The sequence below is a fragment of the Leucopleurus acutus genome, assembly GCF_964270905.1.
Source record: "Leucopleurus acutus genome assembly, chromosome: 12".
Lineage (NCBI taxonomy): Eukaryota > Metazoa > Chordata > Mammalia > Artiodactyla > Delphinidae > Leucopleurus > Leucopleurus acutus.
The window spans coordinates 45454332-45479866 of NC_139154.1; the positions used below are offsets into that span (position 1 = coordinate 45454332).

Sequence of the window (25535 nt, forward strand, 5' to 3'; positions counted from 1 at the left end):
TTCAGATAAAGCTTTATTTTTTTTAATAAATTTATTTATTTATGTATGTATTTTTGGCTGCGTTGGGTCTTCGTTGCTGCACACAGGCTTTCTCTAGTTGCAGCGAGCAGGGGCTTCTCATTGCGGTGGCTTCTCTTGTTGCGGAGCACGAGCTGTAGGTGCACGGGCTTCGGTAGTTGTGGCATGCAGGCTCAGTAGTTGTGGCTCACGGGCTCTAGAGCACAGGCTCAGTAGTTGTGTTGCAAGGGCTTAGTTGCTCTGTGGCATGTGGGATCTTCCCGGACCAGGGCTCAAACCCATGTCCCCTGCAATGGCAGGCGGATTCTTAACCACTGCGCCACGAGGGAAGCCCCAGATAAAGGTTTAAAAAAATCTGTTTCCCACGTTTATCATTACCAGTCTTTTGATACAGACAATCAAAAGTAAAAATTAGGGACTTCCCTGGTGGTCCAGTGGTTGACAGTCCGCCTTCCAATGCGGGGGACGTGGGTTTGATCTCTGGTCGGGGAACTGGGATCCCACATGCCGCGGGGCAGCTAGGCCCATGCGCCACAACTACTGAGCCCACACGCCACAATTACAGAGCCTACGTGCTCTGGAGCCCATGTACCACAACCAGAGAGAAGCCCGCACGCTGCAACAAGGGATCCTGTGTGCTGCTGCTGGGACTCAATGCAGCCAAATATAGATAGGTAAATTAATGAATATTTAAAAAAAAAAAAAGTAAAAATTATACAATCTGCAAAACCAAGAAAAACAAGGTCTTACTCAAATTCAAACAGTTCCTTTTTACTGTGAAAAAAAAAGGAAAAAAAGAAAATTAAAGATTTATATAGAGGAAGTTTAGTATACTAATCTTGGGACATGAAAAGGTGTCTCGTGGCAGACAGCAGAAACATGGGCAATCTAAAGCCAAGAACATTCTATTCACTTAAAGCAATAAGCCTCTCAAAATTCTGGTATGAAATCTCTCTCCACATTTAAATTCTACGTATTGTTCAAAATACACTGACAACTACTTGATTTAAGAGAAAACACTATAGATTAAGTGAACCATACTACCTGATCGTCTATTGTAGCATAGTCTTCCAATGAGAAAAACAAATTTCAGAAGTAATCCATTTGCTGTTACACAACGACTTTTAGACAATCTTCAATTGAAGTTAAAACCACACTTTCTCAACAGAAAAACTTTTAGATAAAAAATACTGAGGGCTACTAAAATCTAAAAGAATCATATAACAAGATTTTTGGCATGCTTAATTAATAAACATCAATACGTCCTAGCTACAAAATAATGAGTTCAGCTAGAAAAGTAGCATTGCACTTGCAGCCAACAGTAATCATAATTAAGCTAAAGAAAGACATGTTTTTCTTGTCATCTTTATTCAAGTATTTCACAGCAGTTATATTACAAATTACAGTAAATGTTCAAAATTCCAGAATTCAAAAATTAAATAATTTATTTCAAACTAATGTAAAATGAAGTCAAATGCAAAATACCAACTTAACACAATTCTAAATTAAACTACAAACCCAAAACAGACCATAGTTGATGAAGTGTACTTAATCTGCAAAGTAGACATACATGACTGAAACCAAAGAGGACTCCCAAAGTCTAAATAACCAAATGTACAAAATACAAAAGATGTAGGTACAAGTCCAAATTCAAGCTTACAATGTGATTACAAATAATAATTATAATAACAATGGCATTCAGCTACGGGACCTGACACTGAAGATACCTACTGAATAGCACCATAGCTGAACCAACTTAATCAAAAAATGGGAAGATATTACCACCCCACTCCCTAAAAATAAAATCCAGTAAACCTACAAATACATTTATTGGCATATGAGAAAAATCAAGTCATGAAAGGACATTAAAAAAAAATAATCACAGGTGAGATTCAAGCTCAAAAACACAATTAACTCCACAGCCATCAGTTTCAACCCTAGTGCGGTTCCATCATCTTCAAAAGGCTCCTATGGTCCCCACAGCTGAGCATTAATTATTGTTGGGCTGTGCCGTGATACATATTTTAGTGATCTGAGAGCAAGGTTCTACACAGGAGCGTATCATTTATAATGCTCACAATAGGAAATAAGAACAGAGGTCAATTTGTACATATTTTTGCCAATGCTATACGGCAAAAATTAAGAACTTACAGAAAGGTAAACAAAATTGAGTCCACTTGGATAATTTCACAAGCTGCTTTAAACTATAGAACCACCAGATATCTGTAAAATAAGAAAAACTGGTATAGTGGGGGGGGGGGAAGGGGCCAGAGGAGTTGGTACAATTTCACCTCATTTTTCTCCCCTTGGCATTAGATTGGCTTTCTCTTTAAGACCTAAACTGTTCAAAGTGGCAGTTCCTATCATACTGAGGTTGCCTCCTATTTCTCCATCTATATCAAGGTTAAAATTAAAAAACTTGATCTTTTGGAAGCATTTTAATGCTAAACAGAAATAAATTTCCCTTGTCAAACTCACTGATGGCTAAAATCTTAATTAACTTGTACAAATTTAGTAAACTACTAAGAACATGTGCATTTTTTTTTTCTATTCACAAGTGCTGCTGTTACTTGAACAGAATGCTTCTGAATTAGAGTAACTGGAATAAATATTTAAAGAAAAATAGTGCAGCAAGAACCTGAGACTTGCAAAAAACCCTTTTACCAGAAACTTGCTACAAAAAATCTGCTACATCTTATTTCATCAAATCTTTAAATTCTGTAACAATTTCCATCAAAATACAAAATGCTAATGTATTAGACTGTAAAATAGCTTGAACTGGTATGATGGTAATAAATTACTAAAGTAAGCATGAAAATCCTCCCAATAATCAAATTAGAGGTTTCAAATAACCTCCCCTTTAAAATTGGTTCATCGTTAATCGCACTTGCCCACCTTAAAATACAGTGTGCCTACGTGGGTAGTATCTTGAATTATATATGACTAACTGAATATTTTGAAAACTTCCTAGGTATAAAGAAAACAAGTGGCATTATTTAAAAATTAAACTAGAATTAGAAGGCATAAAATGTTAATGTAAATGCAAAGAAGCACTTCAGATTACTGCAGTAGCCTTGGCCAAAGTGTGCTTTCTGCGCTGGCATCCAGCACCCTACAAAGCCAGAGACGAGGAGACAAGTACCTTAGCTTCAGCATGTAAACGGTGGCAAAGTGAATACAGAACTCTGTAGACACTGTTGGTAACTAAAATACAAAAAGCTGAGGTAGCTCATTATCTCTGCAGTAGTCCAAGACCGTTTGCTCTAATTGAAACCCAAACTACATGTGTTGCATATATTGTAAAGACACACCTGCAGCTAACAGCTATAATGAATGAAGATATCAAGAAAACTTGTCAAAATTTTCTACTTTTTTGTTTAAAAATCATCTGATAAAAAATGTCACTGCACTCCCTTTGTCTCTTTGCAACTGCCTAGACTGTGTCTCTGAATTTGTAGAAAGTTTTTGTAAAACTAGTAACCATAAGTAATTTTAGATAAGTACAAGTCACAGAAATCGCTTAACAAGATCCAAAACAGGTTCCAATCAAAACGAATAGTTGTGAAGGTAAGCTTATGATAAGGGATTTAAACATTAATACTGTTATTCAAGGACCATACCAGAGCTCACTTGCAACTATGCATATAGAAAATGAATTTTATGGAGCTTCTGACAAATTCCTCTCTTTTCTGTCCATTTGGCAAGTCCGGGCTTTAAACCAAAACTGTAACAATTTATTATACATGAAAATCGTTCTTCTCGGGGAACTCAAACATGAATAACTATTAAACTGCCATTGACAGAAGAAAATAGAGTGTCACTCTATTTTCTGACCATCATTGTCATCCATACCAAAAAGGGTGTGTGTTTTTTGATGGACTGTGAATTTTTTGTTGTTGTTGTTTTATTATGTTTCTTAAACAGAAACGGACCATACAGGAAAACTTACCATTTTAGTATATTATGTGGCTTAACCACTGTCTTGATCGAGTTTTGAAAACAAGATAGGCATTTTATACCACAACACTGGTTGCCTCTTAATGATACAGAGTATCAAAACTTATTTTCAGGGTTGTGACCGAAGAAAACATTCTAATCCATTTGCTACAAGTAAGCCCATCCTTGTGTTTAGCCTTATCTTTCTCGAATAAAAAGGCACATTAAAGGCAGTTCTAAAGAGCCTAATCTAATTTTATCCAGTTTCTTCAGTTTCCCACCAGAATATACCATAGCCAACTTTAAAACAGGCTTCAGTCCGTTACCCAGAAGAAAAAATAAAAACAAATATGATAAAAGGGGGGTGGGGGGGGAAAGGTTGCCCACTGTTTAAACAATTCAACACACTTAGAACTGCCCCATCCAGTTTCCTCGTGTTTGCTGGTCTGCTCCCTAAGAGAGGTCTCCAAAAGAGAGTGCACAAAAAGAGAAGCAGAAGTGAGAGCAGTTTCTGTAGCACCAAAATCTCCAATCTGTGGGGTTGTATTTTTTATTTGTGGAAAATACAACATGTTTCTGAAGTTCTGTTTGGTTCTTGTAGGCTGGTTGGTTTCAGGTACCTGAGACAATAGCACCAAATTCAACAGAGAGAAAGAATGAGTGAGAGAGCACTTTACACCAAGGCTCTGCACATAATTGGTGCAATTTGAAATTGAATGGCTCAGAAGACTGCTCTGGCAGGAGCAGATGGGAGAGGATAAACCACTCTTCTTGAAAGGTTCATAGGAATGTCTCAAACGTATGAACTGTTCTTTCCATCTCCTATAAGGGGGGAAAAAAGTACACGTTATCTATTAAAGGAAAGACAAAAGCATTACAGAAAAATTCACTTTAAATTAACTTTCTAGATAAAGAATTTTAGATACAAAGTTAAGCTTTAAATATATTCCTGATTACAGTACCATAGCTACTGTGTAAGCCTATCTGCCCTAGACACGTCCAGATGCCTCCTACTTTACATTTAGGCTAATGAGGATGATGCTAGCAACAATGAGTACTTATTGTGCCAGATACTGTACTAAGAAATTTACATGTATAAGTAATCTGCCGCTAAAAACAGCAGTCAGGATTTGAATACAGGTAGCCTCACTCCAGAGCCTGCACCCTTCCTGACTCATTATATTCGACTGACTCCCAAAGCACAATGAATGTATTCAGTATAATAAAACTTGTACCCAAAGTAGAACGTACCCTGCTCCCAGTGCTACTCACTTCAATCAGAGCTGAAATTAAAAAAAAAAAAAGCCAGAAAGAGTCGATGCCATCAACGCCAGGAATGCCACTCACTGGTGATTCTGCTATAGATTCCTTCTCTCCTAAATGAGACCCCTAGATTACAGGGTTCCAAGACCCATACTGCAAGGTGTTTCAACTGCTGAAGAGTATTCAATCCATTCACACTAATCAAATGTCAAGCACGTGAACAAAGAAGTTCTAGAATTTTTAAAAAGTAAAGAACTCTACCCCACACACTACATTCAGATGGGCAAATGTCAAATACATCTAAGACATCTGGTTTTCCCTTCCATCTTTAAACACCTCCAAAGAAATTATATCCTACCTCTCTACAGAACTAACAGGCCATACTAACAGATTATCATCTGATCAAAAAGTTCTTATAAATGACCAATCAAAATTACTTCTGCTGGGCTTCCCGGGTGGCGCAGTGGTTGGGAGTCTGCCTGCCGATGCAGGGGACGCGGGTTCGGGCCCTGGTCTGGGAGGATCCCGCGTGCTGCGGAGCGGCTAGCCCCGTGAGCCACAATTACTGAGCCTGCGCGTCTGGAGCCTGTGCTCCGCGACGGGAGAGGCCGCGATAGTGAGAGGCCCGCGCACCGTGATGAGGAGTGGCCCCCGCTTGCCGCAATTAGAGAAAGCCCACGCACATAAAAGAAGACCCAACACAGCAAAAATAAATAAATAAATTAAAAAAAAAAAATTACTTCTGCTAAATGTTTCATCATGTTACTGAGTAGGAGAAAAGTTCTGTTATAAAATACAATATCCAATACTATCCCAATTTTTAAATATATATTCACACTTTTATACACATAATGTACATCTAGACATTTTTAAAGGATGGAAGATATTCTAAAAGATTAATGCTGATTAGTTTCCTCTAGATGGTGGGATATGGGTGATGTTTTTATTTCTGTTATTTCTATATATTGTATAAGGTCAGAATAGATTCATAAAAATGTGACTCATAAAAATGTGATTACAAAGTAACTTTTAAGTGCTCTCTTGCTTTGATTCAAGTCCAATACAGGCATACCCTGGAGATGTTACGTTCCAGACGAAAGCAAATAAAGTAAATCATACAAATTATTTAGTTTCCCGGTGCATATAAAAGTTATGTTTACACTATACTGTGTAATGGCATTATGTCTAAAGAACAATGTACACACCTTAATTTTTTAAATGCTTTAAAAATTTTCTTAAAAAAATGCTAACCATCGTCTGGGCCTTCAGCAAGTCATAATCTTTTTGCAATAACATCAAAGATCACTAATCACAGGGACTTCCCTGGTGGCACAGTGGTTAGGAATCCACCTGCCAATGCAGGGGACATGGGTTCAAGCCCTGGTCCGGGAAGATCCCACATGCCGCAGAGCAACTAAGCCCATGCGCCACAACTACTGAGCCTGCGCTCTAGAGCTCGTGGGCCACAACTACTGAAGCCCGCGTGCCTAGAGCCCGTGCCCTGCAACAAGAGAAGCCACCGCAATGAGAAGCCCGCACACCGCAACGAAGAGTAGCCCCCGCTCACCGCAACTACAGAAAGCCCGCGTACAGCAACAAAGAAACAACACAGCCATAAATAAGTAAATAAATAAATAAATTTTTTTAAAAAAAAGATCACTAATCACAGATCACCATAACAAGTACAATAATGAAAATGCTTGAAATATTGCAAGAATTACCAAAATGTTATTAACACAGAAGCACGAAGTGAGCAAATTATGCTGGAAAATGGCGATGTTGCCACAAACCTTCAATTTGCAAAGAACGCAATATCTGCACAGTGCAATAAAGCAAGGTATGCTTATATTCTTTATTACACATGCAAAATAATCACATCCTCTATACATAAATCTTTAACATACTAGAAATACTTCTTGAGAGCAGAGACTTTTGTCTTATTCATTTTATTTGCTCAGATGACCGCAAAAAGAAGTGTGACTTAATCATGTAAATTATATGAATAGAGATATAAGCTTATATTTATAAAAAACTTTCTTATGGCCCAGAGTTGTCCAGAAAGCGAACGGTTCACCTCTAAAGTGTCTAAGCACAAGGACAACAACTCCTTCATGTGGTTATTTCACAGGACTAGATTTGATTAAATGAGATGACTTTTAAGTTCTCTTCCAATCATTAATAGGGTGGCCAGTAAGTCTCATGGCCCACGCCAACTCCTTTTAACCAGTAGTGGCCACCTCGGGAGCAGTGGTAACATGGACTGTGAGGCCATGCTCACATTCAATAGGCCAAAGTGATATACGCTTAATCAGTCAAGTCAGTGATAAGTAAGGGAGGGGAGAACTGTGAATGCTAATCTGTGTATTTGCCAACCATGAATCTCTGTGTTTTGATAAACAAAGAATCCCAGATTACTTCTGTTCTGAGACAAAATGGTACCAAGAGTATATTTTTGTAACTCTTAATGATTCTTCTAATCTTAAAGCTTCAAACCACTCTTCAGTTACTTGGTGAAAGATTTAGACTAAAATAACTTTTTTTTTCCCTCTTTTCTTTGGGACAAGTAAAAGCACATATTTGTTTATTCCACAGATGAAGTAATAAGCACTCACCTCTACAAGCTGTGATTTGTCATAATCTTTACGGTGACGGTAGATGCACTGACTAAGAAGAGAATATAATCTCTCAAGTTGATCAACTGCCAGATTGTTGCTTTTATCTACCAACAAATCAAGCAATTTCTAAGAAAAATTAAAAGAAAAAAGAATAAAATGAAATTTGATTTCATTGTTCAAACTGAAATGGTTCCACTCAAATGCTAGGCAACAGACACCACATGCTATGGTGTAATAGTGACACCTGAGTTTAGAAGATTCCAGGGCTTAATTTATTACCAAGAACATTCTCATATTTCTAAACCCCTCAAAACACACACAACTCTTTTTCATTAGAAGCCCTGAAGTACCTATACTCCTAGGTTAAAGCAGAAGATTATCAAATCTAGCTTTATTTCCATTCATTTAAAACTGCCTGGGAAGAGCTAAGCTTACCTTCAATCTCTCATGATCAACTATAAGAGGTGGCACAGGCTCAGATGGCTCTTCTGGAACCAGTTCCAGGCTTGTTGTTTTTGCCTGCTCTAAAATTAACTTACGATATTTCTTTACTTTAGAAGCACCTACAATTGGGAAAAAAAAAAAAAAAGCACTGCAGCAAATAAAAGTTAAGAAAAATCAGACAAACAATTATACATTCTTTTACCCAGCACAAATCCTTTTGGAATAAGCGTGTAATTCTTTAAATAATAAATGATTTTTTTGAGGGGTGTAAGACTAAGCAACCCAGATTAAAGAGAACTAGACCACAACTATGAAAGCCAAGTCATACCAGAATATCACCTTAACAAACATATCCCCTAAAAGGAAGATAAGAGCGATCTTCAGCTCTAAGCAGTAACTTATAAACTGTCTTCATTCTCTGTATGATAACCATTTTAAAATTCGGAGCTCTCAGAACTAGAAGAAAGGAAGCACCCTAAAAGAGCAGATACTAACACAAAGTGAGGCCAACCTGCCTCATATTTGCCTCCCAATGCAAAACATTTGCTTCAACATTGCCTGAAACGTCTTACTTTTCTCTATTATACTGCCTGTGTTACACAAAATTTTCTCTTAAAAATATAAACCCATTAAAAATGCAAAAGGTCTAGTGTCCTGTCCTCCTACCTTAGAGTGAATTAGTATAATCTAATTACTTTCCTCCCAACATCTTGCTGAGACCAGCCACACTGAAAAAACAGAAACTGTGAGGTCGCTGAGTGTAGCTTGACAGCGTCAGGCACCCTGATGGGTAGGGAGGGCAGGTAAACCATCAAGCCTTACGCTCCCTAAGCAGCAGCACTCTTAGAGGAGGCCGAGGCAGGAGGAACACAAGGACAAACTTGGACTGTTTCAGAACTTTATACAGGACCTGGCCCATGCTCAGGGCCACTAAGGAGACCCTTCCTCCTCCCTCCTGCATTAGTTCTCTTAGTCGCAAGTCTTTAAACAATTCCTCTTCCTCAATGCCTGCTATATAGATAAATAACAAATGAACCAAAATGCTGCCTTCAAAAACATATACCCAGAGAAATTTTATATTTCAGAAAGCCTTTAGAGTGAAAGCCTTTATTTACAGTTCAATTAATATATGCTAGGAGTTTTGTTAAGACCATACGGATCCTCATTATTACATCCATGGACTTCTAGAGGCCCAAAAACCTGAATTAGGAACCACTACACGAGGTTACATTGCCCTGACAGTTACAAATGAAAGCTTCAGGTAAAGCGTTTACACAACAAATATCTTTAAAGCTTTTAGATCACCAGTTGAACATAATATTCATTTAAACCTTTTCTGCAAGCTTACTAAAATCTCATAGTGAACTAGCATTAAAAAGAACTTCTCCTCCCCATCCATTCTGCCTCATAACAGGAATCTCTCCCTTTTTCCCACTCTGTCCCATTCATTACTTAATTCTAGCTTCAACACATTTTTTTAAGTTCTGTCTATATGATAGCCCAGGATAAATAATGCTCTTAAAATTGCTTTCTATTATTAAATATTGGAGAAAAAGAAAAATTCTCAACAGGCAGCATTCAAGAATCGTACCTCTCTCTTTATCCATTAAAAGAATTCTAAGACTTTGAATAGCATCCTACTCTCTAATTCTACTGGAGGGCTCAAAAAACTGGCATTAAAAAACCTTTCTCACATAGCCCAAATCCCAGGCTAACACTATATACTCCACACAATTTAGAGAGCATGATACAATTTCAAGATAACCTGGTATAAGAAGAGTGCTTATTCGGGAAGGAAATTCAGTACACCGAGCAGAGTAGATCTCTAAATCACCCCATCTCACTATGGGCTAAAGAATAACGATAAACAACAAAGTGGGGCCAGAAACCCTCAACGTCCCCTTTCTGCTGCTTCTTAGAAGAATCATATATCCAAAGCAAGTCAGGAGTGGGCAGAGTGCTCTGACTCTGCGAGAATAAAGTAACTTTGACAGTGAGGATTCTGCTGCTTTCTTCCGCCACTGCTCGTATAGATAGAGTCTCCTAGACTAAACATCCCTCAGATTCAACTAACAGTGACTGCCTGGCATGAATATACCTTAGTACATTACCAGGAGAGGCGATTAATATACATGACTTATATAATCCCTGCAGTGGCACCACTCTGAAGTTTAATTTAGAAGATAAAAGACACAGGGTTGGAGAATATAAGCAACTAGCTCAGAGTCACATGATTATAATGAACAGGAGTGGTAATTTAATGTGGGTTTATATAACTTTACTATACCATACTGCTACAGTATCCAAGTCTTCTCACCCACCCCCACCCCACCCCAACAATCCTTCTGTTAGAAATCCATCTTCCTAACACTTGTGGATCTACTCAGCTTTTAGTCATAAATCCATTAGGACAGGGATGGCAATCAGGTGGGAAGCAGAAGAGGAAGCAGCCAGGTAAGCAATGCATTCTGGACCACAAACCCTCTGAAACATTCACCAAAATTTATTATGTATGTGTACACTTTTCTAGGCAAAGGGGTGAAAACTGCAGCAGATTCTCAAAGGGGTATAATTATTTATCAACTATTGCTACTGGGGACCAGATAAAATATGCACTTAATTAACTCTGGAGTTAAAACCTTCAGGAAAAATTTTAAAACATTAGCTCTACCTTCTTTATCCAGTTCTGCATCTTTAACCTCCACATCAGGGCCAGGTTCGAACTTCTCATTATTGCTACATTCCACTGCCTCTAGTTTCTCAGCATCATCTCCGTGATTTTCATTTGAAGCTTCTGGTTTTTCTTTTGACTGGTCCTCCAGAAGATTCTTTTGTTCAGAACTACATTTGTCTCCACTACCACAGAAAGAAACTACTTCAGCTTTGCCATTCTGACACTCCAGAAGTGGTATTCCTTCAAAACTGTCAGTGGAGGCCTCACCGTTTAGACAGCTTCCTTTAAGGAAAGACTCTTTCCTAGATGTCTGTTCTGGATTTAGAGAACTGCTGCTGTTGACCAGTAGAGACTCATTTGAACTTTCCTCTTCAGTAGATGCAAAGTTCTCTTTTGTGCCCGCTCCGTTGTTAAGCCTCCGCCCCTGGTCCATGTCCATGATGTCACACGATGATTCATCATTGGTCATAGATAAGTCTCCAGTCTCTTCTCCATTTTCTTCATGGCAGTCAGTGCTTACCTCAAACTCTCCATTTTCTAGCAATTTCCTGTCCTCCATATGATTCTCATAGTCAGCAAATTTGGTGTCCTCTTCATCTTTTTTTAAATTATTGACTTTCCTTTTCTTAATAATTCCTTTACCCCACTGTGATCGCCGCCTTGATTTTCTCCGAACTCGAACTATTTTACAAAGAAGGGAAAAAGATATGTAGAACCTGGAATGCAATGCTTGTTTTACAAATGTTTATTAAATAGACCCAAACAAAAGTAAACCCATACTAGCGTAACACACAGACAAAAACTACTTAGCTCTTGACATCCATGCTGACTAATCCTCACAAACTACAAGTAAAATGGATATGAAGTCAGGGATGAACTCTGAAGAATGAAAGGAATTTACATTTATTTCCTGTATGAGTTTACTCAGCACTCACTTTTTACCACTGCCCTGGATTCTACGTTATAGCTGTTCCTAATTCCTAACATGCAGGGGCCAAGCGTACTATACACACATTTAGGGAATGACCACATTACCAAGCTGCCTGGAAGGTTTGGGGCTATAGCCCTGGACTTCCACCAGGAAGATGAGTGCTTTGTCAGCAAGATCACCCAAGAGCTTCTAAACCATGAAAGGAAATTAAAGTATGATCCAGTATATGAAGAGAGAATAGTTACAGGTATCCCGACAAAGCAATCTCTACTGCCTCTCCTTCCAGAAGAAACATAAGCCCTATGAAGGTTATATAGACAATGTGGTTAGCCAGCTGTTAGCCATCTACCACAAATGGTTCACCTATCAGGATCAATTTCTTGCAAAGTTGTTATTTGAAAATATGTAGAAAAATTAAGCCCTCTGCTATCAAGGCAGCAACAACATTAACAAACAATGAAAATAAATATTTGGTCAGTTATGTGAAACGGGAGACCTACAAAAGTTGTAGGGACTATACTCCTAGATGTTAGAAACTATCATGAGCTTTTATGAGTAGATAGCTGGTACTTCCAGGTAATGATGGACCCAGGAATCTTTAATTTCCCATGTATGTATCAAAGGTAGCTGGTTATACAAGTCGATCCCATTGTCCCTTAAATAAAAAGTTAACTTTTATTTTGCAATGTGGGACATTTTCGCAAAGAAATTTAAATACAAAGTTATTAAAGCAAACTAGTTAAGCTACAGACCTATCACTTCTGGTGTCAAACACCAAATTCTAAATATTAGTTTGTTGAAAGCCATCAGAGTAAAAATAATTCATATTTTTCCAAGGCTATAAATGTAATGTCAAATCTGGCCTAATTTTAAAAGAGATAATATGTATTTTTAATATGTCAATGTTGAAAGCTTCCTGGGCAAAGACATTTTAAAAAGAAAATACAAATATGAGACCACTAAGTGTAGATTGTTTAATCCACAGTTTAAAAACTGCTTTTGAAAGACAAATAGAGGGGAATGTGGTCTTAAGACAACCCTCACTTCTTTACTCTAGCACTTAATATGAACTTGTGATCTATCAACAGTATATAGTGTGTTTACCTACTTTTCCCATCCTTTCATCTTTAATCCTTACTGAGTCTCTGTAAAGACACCAAGGTATTCACAAGTGTTGACAAATTTTGTCATAACTATCACTCTTCTTTCTCATCTAAGAATAAATCTACTAAAGGTTTCTAAAATCATCTGCAAAATTCAAGTTATTTAGTCACTTGGCTCAAAATTTACTTTGCCTTCAAAACTGTACTATCATTACCATCTCTCCATTCCTTTATCCCCTATTAATTTCTATTTTTACAATTTACAGTTATAGGGTAATTGGAGATGAAATTTCTATATTAGTCTACTTTTAAAAGCACAGGCTATAAGTGATAGGCATTCATAAGCATTCCATTACTTATATGAAAAACTAATCCAGTCCACATTAAAAGTGTAAGAAAAGTATTCAGCTTGCTCTTTCTCTAAAATGTAGAACTGTTAGGTTTTACTACCTGACAAGTCACTCCTGACATTGTGTCCTTGCTTATTCTCCAATAACCAAAGGTACAAGAGGTTCCCTTTTTCTTTCCTCACTAAGCCATGGAGCACTAGAGCAAGAGGCTGGACCTGCTTGATTAGGAGCCAGCGCAACTCCTTAAAATGTACTCATACCCTAAGCAAAGGTTAGGCGCCCTTCTGAAGTAAGTTTATTTCTAATGCTTTCATCCCAGCTAAGAAAAAGAAAATGTTCTTATTTGGGGAGAGGTCAAGCTAGAGATATTTTCCCCGTCCTTTTATAATCACTTCTAATGCTTAGTATGATTTTGGTAAAATAAGAGGAATTGGTTATATACGTGCCACAAGAATAGGGATTTTTGTTTTAGTCACTGCTCTATCCCCACAGCACCTGGCATGTGGTAGTATATATTTACAGAACTAATCTTTAATATACCCACTTCCTTTTTCAAGGGTGCTTTGTGTGAAAAGCCCATTTAGAGGCACAATCTTTAAAATCAAGTTTTATAACATCTCTGAGTTTGTTTCCAAAACTAAGACCTTAGAAAAGCAACTCTTCCAAAGGGAGATTTAGACATATGATTTAAGTAACTTAATGTAAAACAGACAAATGATGAGTCACATATGCCATCTACTGGTAAGAGAAAACAGGACTCACATTTGTAGATTACAATATTTTAATACTTAAAGGAAATTAAAACTGCTTGAAGCCAATATTCAATGTGTTTTAGTTAGTAAATATTTTTACCAGTTGCAGAGAATGTAGGGATTTCAAGGTTTAACTTAGAGTGCTGTGTCACAGAATCCAGGTCACGATCCAAGGTACAACTAGGATAAATAGCTTAATCAGTTTTATGGAACTAAATGCACCATTAAGTCCTTCAAATGTTCTCACACATGAATGCCACTTATCACAAAGAGAACAAGATAAAAAAAACTGAGTCTGGTTCATTCATTCAAATTCAATGCCACTGGTTAAAGAACTTATTATGGCCATCTTTACTGACAGTTGGAGCAGAATTACCACCTTTATATCAGAAGAACAGCGTATATCTTCCAAAGATGGCTATCTTTAGTGAAACATAAAGATTACATTAGGATTATACCCCAATAAACATGTTAAAAAAAAGATTACATTAGGAAGATGCTGTGTTTATTAACATTTGTCTTTTAGAAATTTTACAGATCACCATGAATGAGGAAAAGTGAGGAGAACCCAGAACACTGAATTTTCCCCTAAATACATCTGACTTAAACAAAGCCAGTTAAAGAAGGCTACACAGATTTTTCTCAGAAAAATCAACTTCCTGCTGTCAATTCAGTCACTCTCCTAAGCTGGAATTTCCATTTCCCACCATAACAAGAACATTCTGCATAACATACAGCAAGGGGTTGGAGGCGGGGTGGATAAAAAAATCTATTGGTGGGCTTCCCTGGTGGCGCAGTGGTTGAGAGTCCGCCTGCCGATGCAGGGCACACGGGTTCGTGCCCCAGTCTGGGAAGATCCCACATGCCGCGGAGCGGCTGGGCCCGTGAGCCATGGCCGCTGCGCCTGTGCGTCCGGAGCCTGTGCTCCACAATGGGAGAGGCCACAACAGTTAGAGGCCCGCGTACCGCAAAAAAAAAAAAAAAAAAAAATCTACTGGCTCCACATCTCTATCTAAAAACCAAAGTTTAAAACTGAAGATATTCAAATCTAGTTCAATTACAACAGCAAGCATTGAATGGAGATAGGAGAAAAGCAAATAAGGTTAAAGAAATGTATTCTGATTCAGCATTTTACCCCACAAGCTCTTAGCAGCCCTTTGGTATATGTGCCCAATTCCTAACACATCTGCCTCATTTGCAGTTGTTCCCACTACTGGATAACATGATCTCAAATACTCACATGCACATTTATTTGCAGAGCTGTGCCAGATATCCATTGGATTTCTTTGTTTGTGCCGAAATGCCTCTTCAACTCTAGTTTCCATCTTTCGAGCTCCAGTACCATGAGGATTTATTTGTTCTGCTGTTACCGATAAGCCTGCAAGCAGAAGATAAGCGATACCTATTTAAATATTTCCAGCTACATAAACCAACAAGGTTAAAAAAAAGTCTGAAATACAAAACTGAATTTTAAAGTCATTAATTATACTTGGACAGTCTGTAATTCGGATGAAATAGTATCTATTGATTTAAGATGGGAAAGAAACTAGATATAAAATCATAAAAATAAAATGGCAGGCCATGCTTATTTACACTTAATCCCCAAAGGGCCCTGTGTTTATTCATTTTACTTTGCAGAGGGATACATTTCACATTTTTATGACTGTGAGACAGTAAGATTATATATAGTCTAAAAGTCATGATTTCTGCCATCTTAGAAAGTATAAGCATATATTTGGCCACTGAACCCCATTCATATGAACTGTTTCCATCTGACATTAGCTGGCTGTCACACCACACTGCATAAGTTTGGTTTTCGTGCGCTGATCTTCATAAAAATAACCATTCCATCTCAATTCTCTTTACTAGATTTCTTTCTTCTATGCCATCCTTAAATGTTGCCTTCCTTAAACGTTTCTAAGGGCTGTCTCTGGAATCCCTTTTCTTCTCACTTTAATCTACACCTTCCACCACAAATATTCATGCCTTCAGCTCCTACTGGCATTATATAATTAGTCCCAAATTACATCTTTAGTCCAAAACTCTCTTGAGCTTCTGATTCATATCAGTTGCCTACTTGATATCACCAACTGGATATCCTAGAGATAGGTCAAATTAAAGATAACTGGTTTCTCTTTCCCCACCAAAAAAAACCTGTCCTTATATATTCCCTCTCTCTACTGGTGGTATTAGCATCTACTTAAGTCATTAAACCAGTAACATGGCAGCCAATTTTGCCTCTTCCTTTCCTTCACAATGCCCTCCACCCCTGCAGCTGCATCTCTCTCATGTTAATCCTACCTTCATTCCCACTTCACTAATTAAAACTCTGGACTACTCCAACAGCCCTCCCCCCACCAAAAGCTTTATTGAGGTACAATTTACACAACATAAAAATCACTCATTTTAAGCATACGATTCAGTGATTTTTAGTGAATTTACAGAGCTGTGCAATCACCACAGCAATCCAATTTAGGTAACGGTTCCAGGCAACCACTAGTCCACTTTTTGTCTCTATAGACTTGCCTTTTGTGAGCATTTCATATAAATAGAATCATGCAATATGTGCTCTTTTGTGACTGCCTTCTTTCACTTAGCATAACATTTATAAAGTCCATCCATGCTGTACCATGTATCAGTACCTTATTCCTTTTTATAGCTGAGCAGTATGTCACTGTACAATATACCCTGTTATTTTTTGGTGTTTTTTTTTTGCGGTACATGGGCCTCTCACTGTTGTGGCCTCTCCCATTGCGGAGCACAGGCTCCAGACGCGGAGGCTCAGCGGCCATGGCTCACGGGCCCAGCTGCTCTGCGGAATGTGGGATCTTCCCGGACCGGGACACGAACCCGCGTCCCCTGCATCGGCAGGCGGACTCTCAACCACTGCGCCACCAGGGAAGCCCTTATACCCTGTTTTGTTTACCCATTCATCAGTTGACGGACATTTGGGTTGTTTCCGGTTTTTAATTGTTGTGAATAATACTGCTATGAACATTCACGTACAAGTCTTTATATGGACATATGTTTTCATCTCTCTTGGGTAGATCCCTAGGAGTAGAATCGCTGGGTCATATGTAAATATTATGCTTAACTTTTTAGAAACTGCCAAAATGTTTTCAAAACTGGCTCCAACAGCTTTTTAACTGGTCTCTCATCCTCCTACTGAGCCACATTGAGACCTTGCTATTTCCTGCTGCCGAAGCAATTTACCAATCCATTCCACTGTTTCAAATACTTCTATGAATCCTACTGACTATGGCAATTGTTCTCAAACTTTAGTGTACATAAAAAGCACTTGAGTTTGCTGAAGTGCAGATTTCTCGGCCTTCAGATTCTCGGCCAGAGAATCTAATTCGGTAGTTCTAAGCTGATGTGGGTAACAAACGCAAACACATTTTAAAAAACATAGATCTACAGGATAAAGTCCAAGCTCCTTAGCAAGACATTGATTCATGCAAATATTTATAAAAAGCCTGTTGTGTACCAGAGATAGTTCTAGGGACTGCAGTAGAGCTATGAATAAGACATTCACAGCACTTATATTCTAAATAAGGAGGAGAGAGACAACAACAGTAACAAAATGCCAAGTGCTATGGTGACCAGAGCCTAATAAGATTAGGTGGCCAGGGAAGGCCTCTCTAAGGCAGTAGAAGAAAAGCGTCTTCACAACTTCAATGTCCTGGACCCAGCTCACCTTCTGAGCTCTGTTTCCCACCATTCTGTACATCTTTAGCAATACCAGTTTGCAGTTCTTCCAATACACCACGTTATTTCACGTCTCTGCGCCTGTACACGTAGTGTGCTGTGCTTACAATACCTCCTCCTTCTCCGTCACTGCCTCCCTTCCTCTACTTCACTAGAGACAACACTTCTATATTCATTCCCCGAACTCTGATCAACATGCTGGGTTTCCTACCAGGAGGTCCCTCCTCTGTGCTAGGAACATGCTTCAATCAGTGCATATGCCACACTATACTCGATTTGTTTTACACTTACTCTCTCCTACTAAAGTGTGAGTTCCTCAAGGACAGGATTATATATAGAACGAACAAAACGCATCTGCTAATTCTGTGTTTATATTAACAAAATTGCACATAAATTCCAACAGGTTTAAAAAAAAAGTATTCCTAAAAACCATTTTTAAGTATCGGTATTAGATATAAACTGATGAAAATAAACCCTCTTCAAATATGAAAGCCTATCTAAATCCCTTAAGAACAGAAATCCATAATTAAAGATATATGCCTGCAAAAGAAATTTCACTAAGAAGTACTTTATTTCTGTCATTTGCACTAAAACTGTTATAGAAAGTAAAATTTTAAAACATCTTTGAGAATTTACATGACATTTTCATATCAGAAATTAAGGATGGGCCTCAAAATACATTTTCATAATACCAGCAACCGTAAAGAAACACCATTCAATGACCTCTTACTCTTCAGTAGCAAGTTCATTTCTATAACTTACCTCTTTTTATTCTTGCTTCCTTAATTTCTTCACAGAGTTTATTAAATTCTGGATCCAATTCAGCTGCAATGATGGCATGCGCAGTGTCCTTCAGGGTACAAGCCCTGTGCCTAATTATTTTATCTGTTAAAAAGTTGGTATACATTTATTATAAATACAAGTGAAATAACATGAACAAAGGGCATCTTAAAAAGAAAAGGAACACAAACATTTAAATAAAACTGTGACTGCAATGAGAAGCCTGGGCACCTCAACGAAGAGCAGCCCCCTGCTCGCCACAACTAGAAAAAGCCCACGCACAGCAACAGACTCAACACAGCCAACAAAAAAATTTTTTAAAAGGCTTTATCAAAATAATTAATTAATTTAAAAAACTGAAAAGCATTTCTAGCTAAGAAGCAAGCTCATTTAAATGATGAGCAAAAAAATAAATATAATAAGCTACTCAATCAAGTTGATAATCCTCTGAGAACTATACTTTTAGAACTTCAAAGTACTAAGCCTACTTAACAAATCATTACCTCAAAGATATGGCTTAATTTTATATTTTTCAAAAATGTATGACATTCAATAAAGATTTTAAAAAGATTTACAGGATATTCACCATATGTCCAGCACCAGAGCTACCATGGATAGGTACCGAGATTTCAGAAAACCTTACATAATTTTCTCCACGAGACAAAACTGATCAAAACTATGCTAAATTAAGGGTGACTGATTAAAAAATTGTGACAGGAACAGACAAATACAATAAGGCACCTAAGATAAGAATGCAAGATGACATAAATTGCAGGTAGATCTAGGAGAGAAGTGCATACTCTGTTCTAGATAAACTATATACCTAAAATTGCTACTAAAAGAAGAGTCTCTGCTTTACACTAACAGAGGAGTCCTCATTAACTAACAATATGCATAAACAGTGCTCCCTAGAGCTGTGCAACTCCAAGATATTAAAAGTCAAGTTAATATACCAAGGTCACTTAATTTGTAACAGAATTTAGCACTAGCATCTAAGTCACAAAATAACATCTGCTTTTTCACCTCTAGTAAAGACAAAAAGTATAAAGATGTATTTTATTTATAACTTTTCTTATTAGAAAGTCTAATAGTTCACTGTAGAAATCTTATAAAAACAAGCATGCAGCACTCAAAAAGCAACCCACTGGTATATTTCCTTCCAATGTATTTTCTCTAAACTTTCTCTAAACACTCAATAAATATTGTCAACTGTACCAGGAAGTAAGTCAGGTGATGGCTACACAGTAGTGAACAAAATAGACAGGTGTCCACTTTCAAGGAGCTTTTCAGAATAGTATAGAAAAGAGGTATTTTACCAAATAATCTCATATACACATATAAACACCTTCTCCTACCCCTCCCTCACCCCCCCAAAAACCTGTAACAGCTATGATGAAAATCTACAGGATAGATACTGGTGTGGATACCAATTTTGAATGGGCAAGTCAGGAAAGACTTCTCGGAATTAGTGGCATTTAAGCTGAGACTTAAAGCATGCATGGGGGTAGCCACTGACAAAGGGAAAAACCAGTGCAGGTTCAGAAAATACCATGTGAGAAAGTTCTGGAGTTAAAAGATCTTGGAGATTTTAAGAAACTGAAAGGTAGCCTAAGTGATTACAACACAATAAGCAAGAGGCAAACGGGAATCTGACCATATTCAAAGGATTTTAGATCTTATCCCAAGAGCAATGAAAAGTCATTGAAAAGATCCAAGCAGAGAAATTACATGATTTAAATGCTCATCTTCGAAAGATCTCTCTGGCTGTTCCCTAGAGACTGGATTGAGAGGGTCAGGCATAAAACCAGGGAGTATAATCGGAAGGCAATTTTTAGTGAAAAGAGAAGAGAGAACTGAACCAGGTGGTAGTGAAGAAAAGGAAGACTACAGCTTTGAAATGTGTTCTCAATGACACAACTTGGTAGTAAAGCAGGGGATGAGATAAGCATCAAGGAAGATTCCCTAGCTTCCTGCATGAAAAATGGGAGGATGGAAGTACCGCTTACAAAAATAAAAATTTAAAAAAAAAAGGAAAAAAAAATCCTACAGTATAATTAGAAAGGAAGCAGGAAAAGAAGTTAGAGATTTGCGCTAGTTTAAAGAGTTTAGTTTTGACATGACTAAAAAATATCTAATAGAGCCTGAGCCAAGATCGCAAAGTAGAAGGACGTGCTCTCACTCCCTCTTGCGAAAACACCAGAATCACAACTAGCTGCTGGTCAATCATTGACAGGAAGACACTGGAACTAACCAAAAAAGATACCCCACATCCAAAGATAAGGGAGAAGCCACAATGAGAACGGTAGGAGGGGTGCAATCACAGTAAAAAAAAAAAAAAAAAATCCCGTAACTGCTGGGTGGGTGACTCACAGACTGGAGAACACTTATACCACAGAAGTCCACCCACTGGAGTGAAGGTTCTGAGCCCCACGTCAGGTTCCCAAACTGGGATCCGGCAACAGGAGGAGGAATTCCTAGAGAATCAGACTTTGAAGGCTAGTGGGATTTGATTGCAGGACTTCGACAGGACTGGGAGAAACAGAGACTCCACTCTTGGAGGGCACACACAAAGTAGTGTGCGCATCGGGACCCAGGGGAAGGAAGAGTGACCCCAGGGGAGGCTGAACCACACCTACCGGCTAGTGGTGGAGGGTCTCCTGCAGAGGCGGGGGTGGCTGTGGCTCACCATGGGGACAAGGACACTGGCAGCAGAAGTTCTGGGAAGTATGCCTTGGCGTGAGACCTCCCAGAGTCCACCATTAGCCCCACCGAAGAGCCAGGTAGGCTCCAGTGTTGGGTCGCCTCAGGCCAAACAACCAACAGGGAGGGAACCCAGCCCCACCCATCAGCAGTCAAGTGGATTAAAGTTTTACTGAGCTCTGCCCACCAGAGCAACAGTCAGCTCTACCCACCACCAGTCCCTCCCATCAGGAAACTTGCACAAGCCTCTTAGATAGCCTCATCCACCAGAGGGCAGACAGCAGAAGCAAGAAGAACTACAATCCTGCAGCCTGTGGAACAAATATCACATTCACAGAAAGATAGACAAGATGAAAAGGGAGAGGGCTATGTACCAGATGAAGGAACAAGATAAAACCTCAGAAAAACAACTAAATGAAGTGGAGATAGGCAACCCTCCAGAAAAAGAATTCAGAATAATGATAGTGAAGATGATCCAGGACCTCGGAAAAAGAATGGAGGCAAAGATCGAGAAGATGCAAGAAATGTTTAACAAAGAACTAGAAGAATTAAAGAACAAACAGAGATGAATACAATAACTGAAATGAAAAATATACTAGAAGGAATCAATAGCAGAATAACTGAGGCAGAAGAATGGATAAGTGGTCTGGAAGACAGAATGGTGGAATTCACTGCCACAGAACAGAATAAAGAAAAAAAGAATGAAAAGAAATGAAGACAGCCTAAGACACTTCTGGGATAACATTAAATGCAACAACATTCACATTATAGGGGTCCCAGAAAGAGAAAAGACAGAGAAAGGACCCGAGAAAACATCTGCAGAGATTAGAGTCGAAAACTTCCCTCACATGGGAAAGGAAATAGCCACCCAAGTCCAGGAAGCACAGAGAGTCCCAGGCAGGATAAACCCAGGAGAAACATGCCGAGACACATAGTAATCAAACTGGCAAAAATTAAAGACAAAGTAAAATTATTGCAAGCAGCAAGGGACAAATGACAAATAACATACAAGGGAACTCCCATAAGGTTAACAGCTGATTTCTCAGCAGAAACTCTACAAGCCAGAAGGGAGTGGCATGATATACTTAGTGATGAAAGGGAAGAACCTACAACCAAGATTACTCTACCCAGCAAGGATCTCATGCAAATTCCATGGAGAAATCAACAGCTTTATAGACAAGCAAAAGCTAAGAGAATTCAGCACCACCAAACCAGCTCTACAACAAATGCTAAAGGCACTTCTCTAAGTGGGAAACACAAGAGAAGAAAAGGACCTACAAAACCAAACCCGAAACAGTTAAGAAAATGATCATAGGAACATACATATCGATAATTACCTTAAACGTGAATGATTTAATGTTCCAGCCAAAAGACACAGGCTTGCTGAATGGATACAAAAACAAGACCCATATATATTATAAGAGACCCACTTCAGACCTAGGGACACATACAGACCGAAAGTGAAGGGATGGAAAAAGATATTCCATGCAAATGGAAATCAAAAGAAAGCTGGAGTAGCAATCCTCATATCAGATAAAATAGACTTTAAAATAAAGAATGTTACAAGAGACAAGGAAGGACACTACATAATGATCAAGGGATCAATCCAAGAAGAAGATATAACAATTATAAATATATTAGCACCCAATATAGGAGCACCTCAATACATAAGGCAACTGCTAACAGCTATAAAGAGGAAATCGACAGTAACACAGTAATAGTGGGGGACTTTAACACCTCACTTACACCAATGGACAGATCATCCAAAATGAAAATAAATAAGGAAACAGAAGCTTTAAATGACAACAGACCAGATAGATTTAATTGATATTTATAGGACATTCCATCCCCAAACAGATTACACTTTCTTCTCAAGTGTGCACGGAACATTCTCCAGGATAGTTCATATCTTGGGTCTCAAAACAAGCCTCAGTAAACTTAAGAAAACTGAAATCATATCAAGTGTCTTTTCTGACCACAATGCTATGAGATTAGAAATTAATTACAGGGAAAAAAACGTAAAAAACACAAACACATGGAGGCTAAACAATACGTTATTAAATAACCAAGAGATCACTGAAGAAATCAAAAAATACCTAGATGGGCTTCCCTGGTGGCGCAGTGGTTGAGAGTCTGCCTGCCGATGCAGGAGACACGGGTTTGTGCCCCGGTCCGGGAGGATCCCACGTGCCGCGGAGTGGCTGGGCCCGTGGGCCATGGCCGCTGAGCCTGCGTGTCCGGAGCCCATGCTCCGCAACGGGAGAGGCCACAACAGTGAGAGGCCCGCGTACCGCAAAAAAAAACAAACAAAAAAACCTGGAGACAAATTACAATGAAAGCATGACGATCCAAAACCTATGGGATGCAGCAAAAGCAGTTCTAAGAGGGAAGGTTATAGCTATACAAGCCTACCTCAAGAAACAAGAAAAATCTCAAATAAACAATCTAACCTTAAACCTAAAGGAACTAGGGAAAGAAGAACAAACAAAACCCAAAGTTAGCAGAAGGAAAGAAATCATAAAGATCAGAGCAGAAATAAACAAAACAAAGAAAACAACAGCAAAGATCAAGAAAACTAAAAGCTGGTTCTTTGAGAAGATAAACAAAATTGATAAACCATTAGCCAGAATCATCGGGAAAAAGAGGGAGAGGACTCAAATCAATAAAATTAGAAATGAAAAAGGAGAAGTTACAACAGACACAGCAGAAATACAAAGCATCCTAAGAGACTACTACAAGCAACTCTATGCCAATAAAATGGACAACCTGGAAGAAATGCCCAAATTTTTAGAAAGGTATAACCTTCCAAGACTGAACCAGGAAAAAATAGAAAATATGAACAGACCAATCAGGAGTAATGAAATTGAAACTGTGATTAAAAATCTTCCAACAAACAAATGTCCAGGACCAGATGGCTTCACAGGTGAATTCTATCAAACATTTAGAGAAGAGCTAACACCCATCCTTCTCAAACTCTTCCAAAAAACTGCAGAGGAAGGAACACTCTCAAACTCATTCTATGAGGCCACCATCCCCCTGATACCAAAACCAGACAAAGATACTACAAAAAAAGAAAATTACAGACCAATATCACTCATGAATATAGATGTAAAAATCCTCAACAAAATACTAGTAAACAGAATCCAAAAACACATTAAAAGGATCATACCATGATCAAGTGGGATTTATCCCAGAGATGCAAGGATTCTTCAATATATACAATTCAATCAATCTGATACACCATATTAACAACTTGAAGAATAAAAACCATATGATCATCTCAATAGATGCAGAAAAATCTTTTGACAAAATTCAACACCCATTTATGATAAAAACTCTCCAGGAAGTGGGCATAGAGGGAAACTACCTCAACATAATAAAGGCCATATATGACAAACCCACAGCAAACATCATTCTCAACGGTGAAAAACTGAAAGCATTTCCTCTAAGATCAGGAAAAAGACAAGGATGTCCACTCTCACCACTATTATTCAACATAGTTTTGGAAGTCCTAGCCACTGCAATCAGAGAAGAAAAAGAAATAAAAGGAATACAAATTGGAAAAGAAGAAGTAAAACTGTCACTGTTTGCAGATGACATTGTACTATACATAGAGAATCCTAAAGATGCCACCAGAAAACTACTAGAGCTAATCAATGAATTTGGTAAAGTTGCAGGATACACAATTAATTCACAGAAGTCTCTTGCATTCCTATACACTAATTATGAAAAATCTGAAAGAGAAATTAAGGAAACACTCCCATTTACCATTGCAACGAAAAGAATAAAATACCTAGGAATAAACCTACCTAGGGAGACAAAAGACCTGTATGCAGAAAACTGTAAGACACTGATGAAAGAAATTAAAGATGATACAAACAGATGGAGCGATATACCATGTTCCTGGACTGGAAGAATCAATGTTGTGAAAATGAGTATACTACCCAAAGCAACCTACAGATTCAATGCAACCCCTATCAAATTACCAATGGCATTTTTTACAGAAATAGAACAAAAAATCTTAAAATTTGTATGGAGACACAAAAGACCCCAAATAGCCAAAGCAGTCTTGAGGGAAAAAAAGAGAGCTGGAGGAATCAGACTCTCTGACTTCAGACTATACTACAAAGCTACAGTAATCAAGACAATACGGTACTGGCACAGAAACAGAGATCATAGGAACAAGATGGAAAGCCCAGAGATAAACCCAGACACCTATGGTCAACTAATCTATGACAAAGGAGGCAAGGATATAAAATAG

General features: G+C 38.3%; 1 protein-coding gene across 3 annotated transcripts in view; it reads right to left on the bottom strand.

Annotated features, from left to right (window-relative positions):
• Positions 1-1485: 1485 nt before the first annotated feature.
• ATAD2B (ATPase family AAA domain containing 2B) overlaps positions 1486-25535 on the bottom strand; it is a 149151-nt gene continuing 125101 nt past the window's right edge. For all 3 annotated transcript variants that reach the window (XM_082852156.1, XM_082852155.1, XM_082852157.1), the window contains 6 exons: positions 18557-18679; positions 15327-15464; positions 10948-11631; positions 8268-8395; positions 7830-7958; positions 1486-4776 (listed from right to left, as the gene is read on the bottom strand). In XM_082852156.1, the coding sequence (XP_082708282.1) occupies positions 4735-4776; positions 7830-7958; positions 8268-8395; positions 10948-11631; positions 15327-15464; positions 18557-18679 (1244 nt within the window). In that variant the 3' untranslated portion in view covers positions 1486-4734. The remainder of the gene's footprint in view (positions 4777-7829; positions 7959-8267; positions 8396-10947; positions 11632-15326; positions 15465-18556; positions 18680-25535) is intronic.